We start from the raw sequence: 19,073 nt of genomic DNA on the forward strand, positions 1-19,073 counted from the left end.
CCACGGTCCACCCTGCTGTATTTATTTCTAATGCTGTATTTTGACCAGCAGATGGCGACAAAACCCCGCCCAGAGCGCGCTCGTGCGCGTTCGCACATCTAAAAACAAGCAGCATCTTGTGAGCTGGACAAACAGTGAACCTGTGGAGCCTTTTAAAGGGACATTCTGCATAATATGACTCCTGCACTGGAGCTGTGGAGCAGGTGGTGAAGCAGCAGCAGCAGCAGCAGCAGCTCATCCATTCATCCTCATCCTCTTCATCTTCATCCTCCTCCTCCTCCTCATCCTCATCATCTTCTCACAGCTAATACATGAGTCAACATGGCGGCGGAGCACATCACCCTGTAGCGCTGCTCACACACGGAAACAAATAAACAAACAGAGGTCCTTCAGTCTGACGTTTATTTTGATTTGTCTGGATGAGCCTTCAGTGTTCCACGCAACAAAGCTACAGGTAAAATGTTTCTTATGTAATCTAATGTTCTTATATATGGGTATTTATACATACACTTATATTATATATACATGTGTGTGTGTGTGGCTGATCTGATGAAATGTAACAGACTAATAACAAATCATACGCAAAATAATTCAATACACTGATGCTACAACAAGTAATTGACTATCAATCGATACTTCATGAATCGACATGTGTTTTGAGATCAATGAATCAGTTTGAGTGTTTTTTTAACAAATAAAAAAACAAACTGACTAATGTTGGTTTGTGGAGTCTGAGAACATCCTGAGTTTGAGGTTTCATGGACCAAACAACAAACTGATTAATGGAGAAAATGAATAAATGATAAAAACAACACTTGTACTTTCATATTTAGTGAGGAATAATGTATAAAGCCAATGTTAACAAAACTAAACTTAATCAAGTGAACTTTGGGGTGAAATGATAAAGATTGAATGCACTTAGTAGCATTTGTCAAAAATAATAAGGTAATAATCAGCCACTGCTAATAAAAACATGCTTTAAAAACCTTTTTAAAAAAAGGTGTTTATAATATTTTTCACCAACTTCTAACTAGTGATGGGATAATATTTACAATAAGTTAACAGTGGTGAATTTCTCTTATGATCATCGTGAAGCTGCATCTTATAAGATCATAATAACTTAGCAGACACGATGGATGAATTGGGGGGAGACGGTGTGAAAATCCTCATTATTTAATCATGGTTGTTTTCCTCCTCACTCAGACTCGATGGCGTTCATGTCACGGTTCTCTCGCTCTCGGAGCAGCTCCAGGTCTCCCAACAGAAAAGACTCGGAGCGTGTCTCCCCGATCCTGAGTGTGTCCGAGCTGGAGAGGCTGCTCTGCACGGGAAAGACTGCCTGTAACCATGCCGACCAAGTGTGGCCGAGACTTTACATAGGAGACCAGTGAGTTTATGACATGACAACACATTTATTCATACATTCATTCACTGGCTACCGATGAGGGTCGTGGGGGACGCTGGGGACACTCCCAGCAGACATAGGACCAAAGGTGCAAGTCCATTCACACTATTCACTCTCATCCTTACACCTTATATCGTTACATCCTTACACCCTTATGTCCTTACACCTTACATCCTTATGTTCTTACACCGTTACATTCTACACCTTCTATAGATATAAGAATATGTATAATATACTGTATATATAATAATGAAACCTAGTGATACAAGTGAAAACCAGTTTGTCTGACTTTTGCTGAAGTGTAAAAAACAGAAAAGAAAAACTCCTTTCTCCTCTCCTCTCCTCTCCTCTCCTCTCCTCTCCTCTCCCTCTCCTCTCCTCTCTCTCTCCTCTCCTCTCCTCTCCTCTCCGCAGAGACATCGCATCAGATCGGCGTGAACTGGCCAAACTGGGCATCACACACATCCTCAACTGTGCGCAGAGTAAGTGGCGCGGCGGGGCCGAGTATTACGCTGGGATGAACATCACCTACCATGGCATCGAGGCCCATGACTCCCCCACCTTTGACATGAGTGTTAACTTCTATCCGGCAGCAGAGTTCATTCACAAAGCTCTGACGAGTGGAGGTTAGTCTGTGAATGTGGACAGCACTTCAGTTGTTTGTCCTGGTGTTTTAGAGTGTGCTTGTGGGAAGTACTAATGTGTAGTCAGTGCTGATTTTACTGTGCACACTGCTGGAAGTGCTGAAAATGTGATTTAACCCACTAAACAAAACCTCCTTTCCAAATGTGTTAGTGAATCTATTCAGTTAGCATCAAAAGTAAAAAGATGTTTGATTCATCGGTTGTGGGCAATATATATAGAACTGACCCGGACATAAATAGAAAGGCCTCATTAATGAATAATAACATTAATTAAAAACAATTCATACAGTCAGGGAATTGAACACTTAGAAAACAATTAAGTATGATTATTTTATCTTCAAGATTTTCTCACCTTCATTTTACACACTGCACCTTTAAGTCTATGAACTCTCAAAAACATGCTGCTTCATCTCGTCTTTCTGGCTACAAACTGTTTGTAGAAGTTTATCAAAGCAAAGCAACACCTCTGTTTTTACTGATGAGTTTGGAACATTGTTGCTTAATGATGAAGATTTTAATCGATAAAGAGACTTTGAAAAAAATAGTTGTAATTAACCACTTTAACCAAGCTAATAATCAGGTGGTTAAAAACACGGCCTTATCATTTAATTAATCTTAATCATCAAGATAAGCAGTCAGACAAATATGATCTTGAGACTAATCTACACGTTATACGCACTGAACTGTCCACGTCTGCATTGTGAACGTATTATTTTGAACACCACTAGTAGAGCGAGAGAAGGAAAAATGACGTAACAGAATTGCACACATGTGTAAAACATGTGGAACCGAACATAGTTCAGTTCATGTCATTATTCCTGTGCAGGTAAGGTGCTGGTCCACTGCACTGTGGGTGTGAGCCGCTCAGCCACACTGGTGTTGGCCTACCTGATGATCCGGCAAAACCTGACCCTGGTGGAGGCCATCAAGACGGTGAAAGACCACAGAGGCGTCACCCCTAACAGAGGTTTCCTCCGCCAGCTCAACGGCCTGGACGGCATCCTGAGAGAGAGCCGCAAGACGTCGCCGCAGAGCTGAAGACGGCGTGAGCGGCCGTGCAGGCTGAAGTCGGAGCTCATCTGGTTTAAACGAGGGGAGATTATGGGACCAGGTCAGGAGCAATCTGTGGATGTGGGAGGCAGCAGGTGATGCCAGGGTTTGACTCATATCACTATCTTCATTCTTATTACCTTGAGTAGCACATGGTAGTAAATCACCAGGAGAGTAGCATATGTACATTTAAATACCAGACAGTAAACCGTAGCCCACTGTACAATTTCTAAAAGTCCTTTAAAATATTTTTAAAGTCTTCAAACGTGCTCTGTCCTCTAACGTAGCGGTAAAACCAGCAAAATCCTTCAGTTTGGTGGTAAAATTGTGCCTATTTGCCTACGAGCAAGTCATGTTGATGTAGCTAAAGGTGTGTTCAAGGTGCGAGACACCTGTGTGAACTCACGCTTACGACATGGCAACGTTACCCTTGCCTAGCTGGCTAGCTTGCGTGCAGGAGGAAAAAATAAGGACATTTTTCCTGAAATGAACAAAGTCATTTCAAACTAACACGTTTTCAAACGTTTCACACAAATAGAAATCTATACGTTTGGCTGGTGAAAAAAATGTGTCCACGGACACGCCGCGTTGATGGAGCAAAAGGTACATTCAAAAACTTGCCTAGCTAGCTAGCTAGCTAGCCAGCTGGTGCACAGGTTTAACAGAAATAACCAAAATATGACTTAAATGACTCTGTTTTAACTTTTTGTCCACTGAAAAGTGAACTTCACTTGACTCCACCAGAAAAGCTGAGCAAAAATATCACAATTCACGTCGTGAATACGAAATAAGGGGTTCAAATTGATTCATCTCATAAATAAGAGCTCATTTGAAGGAACCGTAACATTTGACATTTGGTTTCTGTACTTAGCTGCGTGTCATAATCCCATTTAGAAGCCAGAGGGGGCTGCTAAATGTAAAAAATATAAATGAATGTATTACAGTATGTTTAACATTGTTGTTCCCAACTGAGAGAGAGGGACCAGTGTGAATCTGAAAAGGTCACAAAATAATTCATTTAGTGAGGAAACCAGAAACAATATATTTTTGCTATGAAAAATAACAATTTATTTCAATTTAAAAAGAGTCTGGGTGACACAGTGGACACAGTGGACACAGTGGACACAGTGGACCCAAACCCCTGACCACTGGTTCACAAGAAGACTCTTGATGATCAACAATCCCGGATTTCTTGTTAATCAAACTTCAGACCATTCCACTGAAACTTATTAAGATGTGAAGTCTAATTTTAACAAGTGTAGACATTTTCCTTCACAACTTTTAACATAATCAGTAATTGATGATGACGACGGCGATGATGATGATGTCATCTCATTTGTTGTTTCAGGAATTTACAGTCTACACTGTCTCACTGCTCTAGTATGAAGAACAGTACAAACACTGCCACCTGGTGTCGCCATAAAGTCTTGTCAGTGTTACATAAGGCCGTAATGTATTGAATATTATGGCTGGTGATTTCTTTGATTCATTGATTCATTGTTTAGCCTCAAAATCTAAAAAAAAAAAAGGTATTAAAAAAATAAAATGCCAATTCAAGGGTAGTGGGGGGTGATGATAACAGAAGCATATTTTACCCACTGAATTAAAGGCTCAGGCTGTTAAAGTACAAGACGTATTAAGAATACATCTGCTGCTTTGTCTTACATGAGACAGCCTGAGAAGTCTCAGGTTGTTAAACCAGACTTTCTCCCTTAAAGGTTCAAAGTTCAGTGGGAAAATTCACTTTTTTATTACATGTAATTAGTGGTTTACAAGGTGACAGAGTTGTAATCTGGGTAATCGGGGTTCTAGGTTCTGGGTTCATGAATATTCAGAGAAGGCAACACAAACTTAAATTAGCTTACGTCAATTGTATCATATGGAAGCAGAGAGTTTCTTGTTAAAACAAGAAACTATCACTTAATAAGGAGAAAACTGAACTTTCTCGCTAAAATAAGAATAATGGTAAAACTATCTCATCATAAACAAGAAACTCTGTTGTTATAACATATCTATCATATGATCTTGGTAAAACGAGAAACTATCTTGTTATGATGAGAAACAATCCCATTATTAGATGTCATTATAACAAGAAAACTTGTATATTTATATCATATTTTTCTGTCCTGTGCCAGTGCTACACTTCCGTAGCATCAGAAAATGCTAAACACCATTTAAAAGCTGGAGCCACTGAACATTAGTCATTTTTATGATCAATAAATATATACAATTTGACATTTACATTCTTTTAATCAATTAAACAACAGCTTTGTTTCAGCTGCAGTGTTCTTTTTAGTCTGGATCTCCTGTATGCAAATACAAGGAGTGATGGCTCAGGGTTGGGATTCAGGGGGCCCTAATGCTTTTGTTTATGTAGGGCCCTGAAATATCCACATGCAGCCCTGGACAACAGTCACCTCTGCTGTGTTTTGTAATCACTGCAGAGGGCAAACGACAGTTTCAGTCTCTGGAAATCTTCCCTCCACTAGACCTTGGTAGATTCAGAGTGTTGTCATGAAGTGCCCTGATCTGCTCACTCTCTAGTTGTAGCCCAGATCTCAAACCAGTGCAGCTATGTAGCCTATCAGTCTTATTCTCGCAGTATCGTCTGTGGTGACTTTGTGCATAGTAACATAACGTCTACAGTATTCAATTAGGTGTGAAGTATGCCGAGTGTATTTTTTCAATCCAGTACAGTCACTCTGTTTTTTTTCATTAGACTGAAATAATCTATTTAATAAAATAAAATAATAAAAGTTTGTTTTGATTGACTGCAGCCCGTATGGAAAAGATAAACTGCGCTCATGTGTGATTTAAAGGTCCAGTGTGTAAGACCCAGTGACATGGAAGCACGTCAGAAACTACGGTGGCCTTCACATACCAGAAAGGATTTGTTCTTCATTTGTGTACTAACGTTCACTCGCCATTTGATTTTTTCAGCTTAACGTATTTGACATTTTAATGGAAGGCTCTAAGTTATAGCTACAACTGTAGCTTTAACTGAAGCTAAAGTTGTAGCTACTGTCTGCAGTAGCTACAACTGTAGCTTCAGTTATAGCTACTGTCTGTAGTAGTTACAACTGTAGCTATAACTGAAGCTAAAGTTGTAGCTACTGTCTGTAGTAGTTACAACTATAGCTATAACTAAAGCTAAAGTTGTAGCTACTGTCTGTAGTAGTTACAACTGTAGCTAAAGTTGTAGCTACTGTCTGAAGTACTTACAACTGTAGCTATAACTGTAGCTTCAGTTATAGCTACTGTCTGTAGTAGCTATAACTGAAGCTAAAGTTGTAGCTACTGTCTGTAGTAGTTACAACTGTAGCTAAAGTTGTAGCTACTGTCTGTAGTAGTTACAACTGTAGCTAAAGTTGTAGCTACTGTCTGTAGTAGTTACAACTGTAGCTAAAGTTGTAGCTACTGTCTGTAGTAGTTACAACTGTAGCTAAAGTTGTAGCTACTGTCTGAAGTAGTTACAACTGTAGCTAAAGTTGTAGCTACTGTCTGAAGTACTTACAACTGTAGCTATAACTGTAGCTTCAGTTATAGCTACTGTCTGTAGTAGCTATAACTGAAGCTAAAGTTGTAGCTACTGTCTGTAGTAGTTACAACTGTAGCTAAAGTTGTAGCTACTGTCTGAAGTAGCTATAACTGAAGCTACAGTTATAGCTACTGTCTGCAGTAGTTACACTGTAGCTTGACTTAAGTTTGTCTTGAAACATACTGAGTGCGTATTTGAACAAAGGGGCGGGGAAAGACAGGTCATGTGGTCACAGGCGACATATCCAGGACATATTTAAATGCCAGGTGTGAACAGCTGAGCTTGGCGTTATTCACATGTGAACGGAACAATCTGTAGTTACCACTAAATCTTACGCACTGGTCCTTTAAATTCTCCCCTGTATTGAGTCCAAATGGAACATTAAAGGCAACGTTAGCGTCAACTGTACAGTGATTCTCAGCTGTCCAGAGCAGAAGTGGTAGTTGGATAATTGTCAACTTTATGAGTTTATGCTGGTGTAAGTATTATTTAGAACACTGTGCAGTTGGAGACAACACCACGAACGTGCCATTGTAAAAGCTACCAACTGCCTGGACGACAGGAGAGCGCAGTGTCCAAGTCAAGGATTCAAGGAAGGATCCTTGACTTGGACAAACACCCCCAATGTTAGTGAGGCTACTTGTGTTCTCATGCCCCCAAAAAAAAACCCCAGATGCACCAATGCTAAAATGTACACGGCGTGTTTTTAGCGATTACCTCAAGTGTCCGTCTGAAACACACGTGTTGTGAATTGTGTGGATTTGTACTGAATGTGCTGCACGAGCAACTGTAGTGGAACTTTAAAGGTGCAGTTTAACATTTTTTATTCGTCTGTGCTTTCCTGGGGGTCTCACGGGGTTTAGGTGGGTAGCACTGTTGCCTCACAGCCAGAAGGTCACCAATTTGAATTCTGATTAGATCTTCGATTCCCGGTTCAACCGAGGGCCTGTGAGTTTGCATGTTGTCCCCGTGTGTGAGTGGGTTTTCTCCACAGAGGTTATTGGACCCTCTCTAAATTGAGCGCAGGTCTGAATCTCTATGTTCGTAGACTGATGTTTCCATCAGATCACTTTTGAAACGGTCACATGACGTAACCGTGGACCTTTGCTGTACTGGATGTGTGTGTTTTGTATTTGTGGTTTTACTGTGCTGTGATCGGTTGTGAGTCACTCACCGTTTCTATAGTTACATACTGATGACAGCTTTGTTTTTCTTACAGTGACCTGCCTGTAGGGAAACTTGACTTTTTTTAAATGTGTTTTCATTTATTTATTTACTACGATTCTCTCTTTGAAGGGAGATGTCGATGCCTTAATCTGTGTACTACTGCAAGTTGCTTTGTAGACTTGTGTTTTTATGTTTTTACTGTGACCAACACTGAGCACTGATACTTTGTTTTTGATAACTTCGTCACAAATAAATCAAAAGAAAACTGTTATTGTGTGTTTTGTTTATGTAACCAAGGGCATCATGTTCTTTTACACAATAACTGGAAAGTACATTAATAGCAGCACTTTGCACTTTATTTGCCATAGTTCATACAGATATTTACATTACTCTATTTATTGAATACTTATTGAGTTATTGATTAGACCGTGTGATCGTATGGGTTGAGCTCCGATGGAAAGATGTGTTATTGAAATGATAACAGTGTGAAGCACGTGCAGAGTTTATGTTTTGTTTTTTCTTTTTTAATAAAGCTTTTTTTAACTTTTCCACTACACATACACAAAAATACCTCAAAGGGAATATAAAATTGCATCTCGTCACTCTATTATCAAAAATAGATATTTTATAGGTTTATCGGCAGCGACATATCAGTAACAGAAGAGTGATTGAAAAAAACTGTACACTATAGTGGAGGTGATTCACTGAACATCATATGTGCACATTATTTTATTTTTAAGTAATGGTCGCTGGTGGATGATTTGTCTATATGAAAATGATAAAGGAAATATTACGATCTAGCAAGTATCAAAGAAGAAATGAGGTTTTCTTAGACTTACATCAATAATGCATCCACTCTTACTTTCCTCTCTTTAACAAAGGATTAAACTCAGGAATCTAGTAACATGAAACACTAACAATAAGTAAATGTTGTATCAACCAAATGAATCATTAAATGAGTAAAACGTCCATAAAACTCACGGCCAGTGTTCCTTTGTTCTCGTGGATTGTTTGGAGGGAAAATAGGGGGATCAAAGGGCGGAAGGGGCGGATTATATAGGATTAGGGGTGTGGTCCAGGTAGGTGTGGCAGTGATGAGGCAGGTGAGGTGGAGACTTGGGATTTTAACAGTGATGAAGATTAGGTGTTAAAGGTAAAAGGGAAAAATTGTCACTTAAATCAAAATAACCATTTGATAATATTTGAAGTTTACCTCATTAGTGGAAGAGTCCAATCATAGTTCATTGGTAGCATATAGTATAGTTAGTTAGTATAGTATAGTATAGTATAGTATAGGTCGTATATAAAGTTTACCATCTGTCTGTGTTGCTGGTTCAACTTATGACTCTCATCATCATTTTCATCTGTTGCTGCTGTTGAAGTGAAGTCATAAAAAAATGTAGAGATGAATGACATTTTAAAACATTAACAGTTAAATAATTGCTTATTACAGCATGTAATCGTTTTCCTGTGGCTTCCTTACTTGTAGTCCGAGTTATTTTAATAGGGTATTTATGTCTTGGTGTCATAGTTTTTGCTGAGATAGTGTTTAGTGGACGTTTATGTTTTTAATAATGTTGTAGGCTGTATGATATTACAGTGCTAAAAACATGTGCTAATCATTAAATCAGGCCATGACCCTAGTGAGAATAAACAAAATATCCTAACAGCGATGCTTTTAAAGACGAATTAATCTAAATTACACACACACAGCTTTTGGGTGCCTATGTTGACCTCTAGTGGTGAGTGTATTAAAAAAACAACTCCAAAATAAATGTTGTTGTTGCTAAAGTTGCTGAATAAATACACACTGTACATACAAACAAGAGAATAAGAGAACAGAGATGAATCTTCTTTATTATTAAGTCAGGTTCTGTTTATACAAAATATGACACTGAATGAACTGTAGGCAAAAATCAGAGGAGTAAGAGTTTGTTTTCTACAGATAACACAGATATGGACTGAGTCAGAGATAAAGTGTGAAGGATTCATCTATTTGAGTTCACCGCTGTCTGCAATGACAACCTTGGCTTTAGGAGTTCCATTCTTTGTGCCTTGCTTCTCCATCGCCTTGACAACATCACTGCCCTCCACCACGCTGCCAAACACCACATGCTTCCCGTTTAGCCTGAGGAGAGAGGAGATGATCAGTATGCAGGACCCACACATGCAAACAAGTACAAACTGCCCGCTTTCACATGAATGCAGAAAATGTCCCTGTCACTCTGAGTCAAATACTCTAAACTGTCATTCAGGGACTGAATGTGGGGCCTCTAGTGTGGTAAATGCGATACGTAGAACTCTTCAGTATGAAGCCGCAAATCCTGAGAGCTTTTATCTTGAAACAGGAACAGGAAGTGCTGTGTCTGTTTGAAAAACAAAGCTTGGAATTAGGGAACTGAAATGCCAGAGAGCTTTTATCTTGAAACAGGAAAAGGAAGTGCTGTGTCTGTTTGAAAACAAAGCTTGGAATTAGGGAACTGAAATGCCAGAGAGCTTTTATCTTGAAACAGGAACAGGAAGTGCTGTGTCTGTTTGAAAAACAAAGATTGGAATTAGGGCACTGAAATGCCAGAGAGCTTTTATCTTGAAACAGGAACAGGAAGTGCTGTGTCTGTTTGAAAACAAAGCTTGGAATTAGGGAACTGAAATGCCAGAGAGCTTTTATCTGAAACAGGAACAGGAAGTGCTGTGTCTGTTTGAAAACAAAGATTGGAATTAGGACTGAAATGCCAGAGAGCTTTTATCTTGAAACAGGAACAGGAAGTGCTGTGTCTGTTTGAAAAACAAAGCTTGGAATTAGGGAACTGAAATGCCAGAGAGCTTTTATCTTGAAACAGGAACAGGAAGTGCTGTGTCTGTTTGAAAAACAAAGCTTGGAATTAGGGAACTGAAATGCCAGAGAGCTTTTATCTTGAAACAGGAACAGGAAGTGCTGTGTCTGTTTGAAAAACAAAGCTTGGAATTAGGGAACTGAAATGCCAGAGAGCTTTTATCTTGAAACAGGAACAGGAAGTGCTGTGTCTGTTTGAAAAACAAAGATTGGAATTAGGGAAGTGAAATGCCGGAGAGCTTTTATTTTGAAACAGGAAACAGGAAGTGTTAGGAAGTGCTGTGTCTATTTGACCCCCACCTACAGTTTGCTGTGAACATGACACATGACAACCCAAATCTTTACTCCGGTGCTATTAATCTTAATTATTTGTGCCCATGTAAACACAGCTACGATCACACGGAGACACATTTGAGAATTAGGAGAATTAGGTTGGAGATTTAGCACTTTTTAAGAGTTACCTCTGTTTTTCACTCACTCCAAACTTTCTTTCTGCTGCTCGATTTGCTTTATAATTCTTTTCTTATAATTCTTTCATTGGGTGGTGCAGTAGCAGCTTTTGTCACAAGTGTGGACGGTGCCCTCGGACAAAGACACTCACCAGTCAGTGGTATCTGTGCAGATGAAGAACTGTGAGCCGTTGGTGTTGGGCCCAGCGTTAGCCATGGACAGAATCCCGGAGCCCACGTGTTTCAGCTGGAAGTTCTCGTCGGCAAACTTCTCCCCGTAGATGGATTTGCCCCCGGTGCCGTTGTGGTTGGTAAAGTCTCCGCCCTGAGGAACAAAGAGGACTGAGCACATGCGTTAAAGTGCTAACACAGGCATGACGTTCAGTCCGCGTGTCTGTACCTGGCACATGAACTTGGGGATGATGCGGTGAAACGTGGAGCCCTTGTAGCCGAAGCCTTTCTCTCCAGTGCACAGAGCACGGAAGTTTTCTGTCAGAGAAGACGAAGCGTTACTCCTCAAGTGAACTCGGACCGACGAGGACAGATAAAGGTTTCACGGCATTATTTATTTATAGCTTCAGTCTGTGACGTTCATCGTGAATAATTGATTTTCTTTCATTATGAAGTTCCTATTTCTGGTGAAGCAGTCCGGCGTCAGTAACCCTGCAGTAAATACCAGTTCTCAGTTGCTCAATTTTTGGCTTCATTAATCAAAAATGAGTTATTGGTGTGAACCGACACCATTGTATTCAGTATTCAAAGTGTAGAACATTCTCCATCAATACGTTAAAACGATGTTCAAAAACAGTGTGTGGATCATTTCTCTTTAAATCTTGTATTTATTTCCTGATTTCTTTGAACAGTTGATGAATATATGATAATACGACCGTAAAGCTAGAAAATGATTCTTGTTTTTTATTTATAATTTTGGAATGCGATGTGCATTCACTCTCTGGGCTGTGAATGATCTTAGTTTGAAGACACGAGATGTAAACAGTGCAAAACTAATTGTGTAAACTCCGTTGACAGTGAATGTAGCAGCACTTAACATCTGTTAATGAGTAAAAGTTACATACGACAGTTTTAGATCCTTTCATGAAATAATGTTTCAAAGCCTTTAAAAACAGTCAGAGACGGATGTAGTAGCTGATATTTGACCAGAGAGGGCAGTAGATTCACGTGTCGTTTCAATACAACGACATACACATACACTGGTTTACACCTGAAACAGAACAGTTAGTTCCAGAAACCTAAAATAAATGAAAGTCCAATCTGGTGAAAATGAGACTGACGCAGGCAACCTCATTTCTTTGGAGTCTCCTTGTTTTCTGTGCACACTGAGTATAAATGAGGCCGAGTGACTGTAACAATGGTCTATGTGGGTCAGCATCACTAAAGCAGAGGCTGATTCTATCTTCCTCTGTTTCCTTCTGTCCTTGTTTCAGCCTCACTTTTAACTCAAGGAGCAGATATTCAGCTGTGTCAACCTACAGGAATTGAACATGTGTGTTACTGCTGCGTGGGAGCTCGTCTGTGACACAACGCCGCCTACCCACCTGCCGTCTTTGGGACCACATCAGCCCGCAGCTGAGAAACAAAACAAGAAAACAAGACAAAAGAGCACAACATTAATCAAGATGCTCAACAATATATAATACAGTATATACCACTTATGAATGCTCCTTCCCATTTATATTGTTCCATATACTATAGTTTTACTATAGTTGTTATTGTATGTTCTATTTCTAAATCGGACATTTTCATTTTATACCAACAAATCCCTGGGAACAAACTCACATGGTTTATGAAGTCTGCATTCATCATATGTATATATATATATATATATATATATATATATATATATATATATATACATATATATATGTATATATATATGTATATATATACATATGTATATATATACATATATACATATGTATATATATATACACACACATATGTATATACTGTATATATACTGTATGTGTATAAACATATATACAAACATATATATAAATACATGTATATACATATATACAAACATATATATAAATACATGTATATACATATATACAAACATATATATAAATACATGTATATATATACACACACACAATATATTGTGTAATTATAAAGTTTGAGGTCACGTTAAAAAAACTAAAATATCATCCTAAACAATCATGGGCTCATTCAGCCAAAGACGCCAGAGCCTTAGTATTTGAACCCTTATATTGCAATTTGCAATATTACACTTTTTTCTATGTTATGTTGTGTCATGTCTCCCTTTTTTAAAAAGGAACTCATGATTTGTCTGTTCTAATGACAGGGAGGTGATGAATGACTTCTTGATGGGATTCAAGACATTTTTGTCCTTAAGGCAACAAATGTAAACACATTTTTAGACAGCGAATACGAGACACGTTATAAGAAGTCACATTTTTAAATATCTAAAAAAAACGAGCAATATTCTAAGCATCAAACAGACAAAATGATGTTTAAAAAAGAAAAAGAAAGGATTTAATTTTTAACACCATCCCCAAATAAAAAGAATATATTCAATGTTTTGATTGATTATTACTATTATTGTTATTATTACTATTAGTCACAGTCACTACTTGGACAGACATTGGAGAAGCTCGAAATATTGACTGATTAGCTCTGTAAGCACTTATTTGTTGGTGGACTAATCCTTTCATTCACTTCATGGTTTCATGTGAGCACAGATGTGACTGCACTGTCTGTCTGTCTGTCTGTCTGTCTCTGTCATGGATAAAAAGAAATGATGCTGTTGATGCAAATGGGCGTTTCCGTGAACCAGGACCAGGTTTTAGTTTGTTTCCACATTTACAGAAAATATGTAGACAAACTCTTAGCGTGTAGATGTGGAAGCATAGAAGCCGCAGCTGAGAACAGAGAGCTTCAGTCTGAAGTTAAATCGTAGTTAAAATATCAAAATAAAGAGTGTGCGTTTTTTTCCTTCTCACCTCCATGATAATCCTGCCGATGTTGGCGCCGTCAACAGTGATGTCGAAGAAAACTCTGGGGTTTCCCATGGTCGCAAACGCACCTCCGCGCTGTTTGTGCTGGAGAGAAAAGCCGCTGCTACTTCACGGTCACTGCGTCACTCTCACTGCGTCTGTGCATCACTGCGCACACACACATATACACAAGACTGTGAGGACACTGTGACGTAGAGGAAGCGGTCAGCCAATCACAGCCCATCACAGTCCATCACAGCCAATCACAGCCCATCACAGTCCATCACAGCCAATCACAGCCAATCATCACAGCCAATCCATCACAGCCAATCACAGCCAATCACAGTCCATCACAGCCAATCACAGCCAATCACAGTCACATCATCACAGCCAATCACAGCCAATCACAGCCCCCGACCAAGAAGAAAGGCAGTGGCTTTTGTCAAGAGTTCTGAGTCTGAGCTTATTTTAGCCTCGAAATGTGACGACTTTGAACAACAGTGAAACTGTTGCTTAAGAATCAGAATTAAATTATTTGATAATTAATAATAACGATAATTAATCTCACATATCAAGTTTTGAGCCAATCGATCAATATACGGGTGAGTTACAGGGCACTTCCTGTTTAGCTGCGAAATGGCGGAATTCAAAATGTCTGACATCATGTTTGGGTGAAGTTCGCATTCGTAGACGCGTTCAGGGGCGGCGTCTCAAGCCAATGTATGACAAATTCGCCAAAATTCAGACGGCTGTCGTGGCCACGCCCTTTTGAATCTGTGAAAGTTTTTAATAGCTTCTCAACTTGGATGGGGCTAGTACAATATGATGCGTTTTTCGTTCAGTTATGAATCAAAATGGCCGACTTCCTGTTGCATTGAGATCGTGGTCCCAGTGGGATCTTTTGTTCGTCTTGGGCCGAACGATGTTTCCGCCAAATTTTGTGAAATTCGGCAACTAAATTTCAGCCACTCCATAGGCTTTGACCTGAGGGGGCGCTACTGAGCCATTTTGCATTGGTTTTTCACATTTCCATTATTTCCATTATAACCATTATCCATTATATCCATTATATATCTAATTTCTCGGCAGTTCTGATTTGCGCGCCAATTTTCCGTTGTCCGTTTTTACGCATGTTTCGGGGTCAAATTAGAGATTCTGTGGAGAGAAAAATAATAATAAAAATTCCTAGAATAACAATAAGTCCTCGCACCACTGTGTGAGAGCTCGGGGCCTAATGATATACTATAATAATAATATAATAATATAATAATCATCATCTTTACTAAAATATTTAACAATGATTTTGCTCAAATATTTATAAAAGTCTTGTTTAAAAACATCATATTTATATATTTACTGCACAGTCGCACACAGTCACAATGTTTGCTTGAGATAAATATTCATAAATAACACGTTCACACATTGTAAATATCAATAAAAATAACTTCTGTTTACAATGATAACATTACACATTGATAAATGACTACTGGTTGCCTGGCAACACTGAGCACCTGCAGCATAACACACAATGAGCTGACAAGACAACACAACACATCTGGTTAAAATACCAACAATACTTGACATCAGAGCCTTAAAAACAAACTCATGTCAAATAAAGTCATTCTTTTTATTGTGATTTTGACTTTCAGGAAAGAAATGACAACAGAACTGTAGGCACAACATCAATTATGATTAGAAAATAAATAGAAAATGATGGCAATAATTACAAAAAATATGTAATACTTTACAAATTAAAAAATGTTTTTTTTTTCCCTTTAGAAATTTGCAGTTAAATAGTCCGTCATTTCCAAATATAACATTATTGTGTAGCAGGTAACGTCGTCTCTGCTGCTGCTGTTGTTGTTGAGTTAATGTTACATTTATAGAAAAAAGTGGTGTTTTTTTTAAACTGCATTACTTCATATCATACATGCATCATGTATGTATATGTATATATATGTATATATATATACATATACATATACAGTATATGAATATACAACCTTGTGTTGGTGTGGTGGTTTTAAATAGAATTTTACAGCATGTGTACAGAGCCAACAGTGATGAGGAACAATTCATTTGATAAAGACACACACACACACACACACGTTCTCGAATGAAAACAGCCGATTATACACAGTACATCAACTTCTTATACAGTGGAAAGTATTTTAAAAACGAGCTTTCAAAGAGCAGAAAATGCCACGACACAGAGCATTCATGCTTCATACAACCACCGACACTCACACTGACGACCTCTCACCCCCGAACACCAGCGCAAATCTACCGAGGCCCAGAGGAAGTGTGTGTGTGTGTGTGTGTGTGAATCACGTGACTACGCATTTATATTATTTTTGAATGGGTGGACAATTCTCTGTTAACTTCCAGAAACTTTCCATGGGAACTATAGCTTGGGGATTTTGGAAATATTCCAAATTGGAAATTTTCCATGGGAATTAATGACAATTAATGGGGGAAGAAAAAGAATTGTTCGATGAACAGTCGGCAAGGAGATTCTCAGGATAATGATGTGTGTGTGTGTGTGTGTGGACAGTGCATGGTAAACAGGCAGTGTAACACCATATATCAATATCCATCCCATAATATCATCTAAACGAAATGTACTTCACTTTATTTAGTCCTTGACCTCAAATGTGTCGCTTCAATAGTTCAGGGTTCTAGCGATCATGTGTGAGGTCATGTGACAGAGTAGGGGGCGTGGCCTGAATAGCCGTGCTTTAAGTAGTAACAGGTTTCGTTAAGTTCAGAAACGATGATTTGATCACTTTTGGTCTGGGTGGTTTAAAAAATAACACAATGTACAAACTGAAAAAAGAAGGCGTGGCCACAGAGATTTGTCTGGACTGACAGTTCTGATATTTCTGCTCCGCTGTGACGCCTTCACGGACGCTCGTTAAATCTAGTAGTGACATTATTGGCATGAAATCTCACTGTTTTAGCCGAGAGCTAAATGCTAAAATATATTATTTACCAAATACATTTAAGTTCCCAAACTTCAAATTTGAAAATGTCCGGTTTACTGAGTGTCGAAAATGAGCATCTGCTACAAACGCGAAGACACATTCATTGGACAACAGCTGACAGCACTGTCTGCGTTTTCATCTAAACAAGCCGCCCCCTATGAACAGCTGATGCAGGGACCGTCTACAAATTACAACACCGACAAAACAAATGTATGTTCAATAAATTCATCATCATACAGTTTAGTGTCTCTAAAATGTCTACTCAAATCATTATAGATGTAAGTGTTTGTATTTTGGAGATGGTCCCTGCACATTGGTATCATGGGACGACTCGTTTAGATGAAAACAACATGTCTTTTTTCAAATTCACAAACTTTCAAGGATTTAAGGACCCATAGGAATAACACATGTTTTATGACATCATGACAATCAGGCCGCCCTGGATTTATTTTGATTTTATTTGCTGTAGAATTGTCAAAAATCTTCTGCCGTCTTTTTCCAAGATAATGTTCACTTTCCATGTCTGGCAGTTATTCAACCGTTCACCGTTAATTAAACGTGTGACGCGCTGGTGAATCTCGTCTGTGATCGGACGGTCGGGGCTACCGTAATGACAAGTATAGGAGTGCAAAGCTCTATTTCTCTGCTCTCCGGGTATGTATCCATCCATCCATCCATCCATCCATCCTCCACATGAGGGTCGCGCGACGCTGTGCCAAAGACACGGGGCAGAAGGTTCTAGATATCACAAACGGTCTCTTACAGCCAAATCCTGTCTGCAACGACAGGACGGTCACAGGAGGGTTAAATGCACGGCCACGTCCTATTTCTTCAGTACGTCACCTCCTGGGCGACTTAGAAAGCAGTCGAGGGAAAGATGGAAGGTTTAGCTCACAGTGCTGAAGGATTTCAGAGATCAAATAAATCTCAGTGTTGTCCCAACTTCAACATAAAAGAGTCTATTGTACATAAAAGTCGGCCCTTTAAAAGGAGCTTTATGTAAAATGTATTCTATTAGCTCATAAAATAACCATGATGCATCACCAGAGATTAGGGAAATGTGAAATTAAATTAGCGGTTTCACTGATAGCAATTGTGCAGTCACTTTTTTCACAATTGAAATAAATAGTTTGGTTTATTGTTTTGGTCGATCACGCACGTCTTAGCACTTCAGCTACGCAAACAAGAAAACCTCAGCACCCTCTCTAAGAAACAACAAACGTCTCGACTAGCGGGGACAAAAGGTTAGCTAACGTGCTTTCAGTTTTCACCTCGTTTCCTTAAAATTATACGACCATTCTTACTCTTACTTTCTATTACTTACTCTCTTAGGTTCAGCGTTTATAAAAACTAAATATGTTTCCATGTGACGTGACCTTTGTTTTTGAATTGCAGTAACTGTTTTAAACACTAGAGGTCACTGTTTTGCATATATCCTCTTTAAATGCTGATTACACTGTTGTTGTTTTCACTCATGTTTACTTGTTTATTTGTATGCCAGGAGCTGAGGAGGAGGCAGAGATGAGCTCGTTCAGTGCAAGTGCAGATCCAGTTAAAGGGGCAGTTCAGAGAAAACATTCTGTTGTGTTTTGTCACGTAAACTCTATGTGTGTGTGTGTGTGTATATTAGAAGTTTACACGTTTTTTTCCCCTCAGAAAGTGTAAAATAACGGGCCCAGATTTCGGTACCGATCTGGTCCTTCTGACAATTGTGGGTGTCTTCAGATTATCTGCAGTGTGAAGGATTAACAGACACGTTTTTAATGTCATCAGTATTAATATAGTAAGTGTTACATGAGAGCCAATGAGAGTGAGTTGACCGGGAAACAGATGTTGCATACTTTTGTTTGGAGCGGTAACTTCTCGGCCGTGACTTTATCCACACACACACACAAACAAAAGCATTGACAGTCTCCGCCCCCATGTCTGTTTATATCCTGAAATCCGGTTAATCTACATGAGTTTCTGTGAAATCTCCTGGAACCTCCTCCCTGAAATGGTTTGATTAGACGTCTGTGCTTTCTC

General features: G+C 39.0%; 2 protein-coding genes across 2 annotated transcripts; one reads left to right on the forward strand and one right to left on the reverse strand.

Annotated features, from left to right (window-relative positions):
• Positions 1-261: 261 nt before the first annotated feature.
• Positions 262-7,289, forward strand: LOC122764747 (dual specificity protein phosphatase 26-like). The gene is made up of 4 exons (XM_044018671.1): positions 262-454; positions 1,204-1,387; positions 1,820-2,031; positions 2,876-7,289. The coding sequence occupies exons 2-4, from the start codon at positions 1,209-1,211 to the stop codon at positions 3,085-3,087; spliced, it is 603 nt and encodes a 200-aa protein (XP_043874606.1). The 5' UTR covers positions 262-454; positions 1,204-1,208; the 3' UTR covers positions 3,088-7,289.
• Positions 7,290-9,635: 2,346 nt separating this feature from the next.
• LOC122764736 (peptidyl-prolyl cis-trans isomerase-like) lies at positions 9,636-14,242 on the reverse strand. The gene is made up of 5 exons (XM_044018655.1): positions 14,071-14,242; positions 12,643-12,673; positions 11,487-11,575; positions 11,239-11,411; positions 9,636-9,932 (listed from the first exon to the last, which is right to left on the reverse strand). Exons 1-5 carry the CDS (start codon positions 14,137-14,139, stop codon positions 9,797-9,799), a joined length of 498 nt encoding a protein of 165 aa, XP_043874590.1. The 5' UTR covers positions 14,140-14,242; the 3' UTR covers positions 9,636-9,796.
• Positions 14,243-19,073: the final 4,831 nt, after the last annotated feature.

The sequence above is a fragment of the Solea senegalensis genome, unplaced genomic scaffold, assembly GCF_019176455.1.
Source record: "Solea senegalensis isolate Sse05_10M unplaced genomic scaffold, IFAPA_SoseM_1 scf7180000017642, whole genome shotgun sequence".
NCBI classification, from domain to species: domain Eukaryota; kingdom Metazoa; phylum Chordata; class Actinopteri; order Pleuronectiformes; family Soleidae; genus Solea; species Solea senegalensis.

What these genes read in the sequence shown, in the direction of transcription:
- LOC122764736 (XM_044018655.1), bottom strand. Translation starts at nt 14,139, where the DNA reads ATGGGAAACCCCAGAGTTTTCTTCGACATCACTGTTGACGGCGCCAAC. An exon ending in TCGGCAGGATTATCATGGAG is followed by an intron (nt 12,674 to 14,070) that starts GTGAGAAGGAAA and finishes TTTGTTTCTCAG; the next exon opens with CTGCGGGCTGATGTGGTCCC. An exon ending in TCCCCAAGTTCATGTGCCAG is followed by an intron (nt 11,412 to 11,486) that starts GTACAGACACGC and finishes TTTGTTCCTCAG; the next exon opens with GGCGGAGACTTTACCAACCA.
- LOC122764747 (XM_044018671.1), top strand. Translation starts at nt 1,209, where the DNA reads ATGGCGTTCATGTCACGGTTCTCTCGCTCTCGGAGCAGCTCCAGGTCT. An exon ending in AGACTTTACATAGGAGACCA is followed by an intron (nt 1,388 to 1,819) that starts GTGAGTTTATGA and finishes TCCTCTCCGCAG; the next exon opens with AGACATCGCATCAGATCGGC. An exon ending in CAAAGCTCTGACGAGTGGAG is followed by an intron (nt 2,032 to 2,875) that starts GTTAGTCTGTGA and finishes ATTCCTGTGCAG; the next exon opens with GTAAGGTGCTGGTCCACTGC.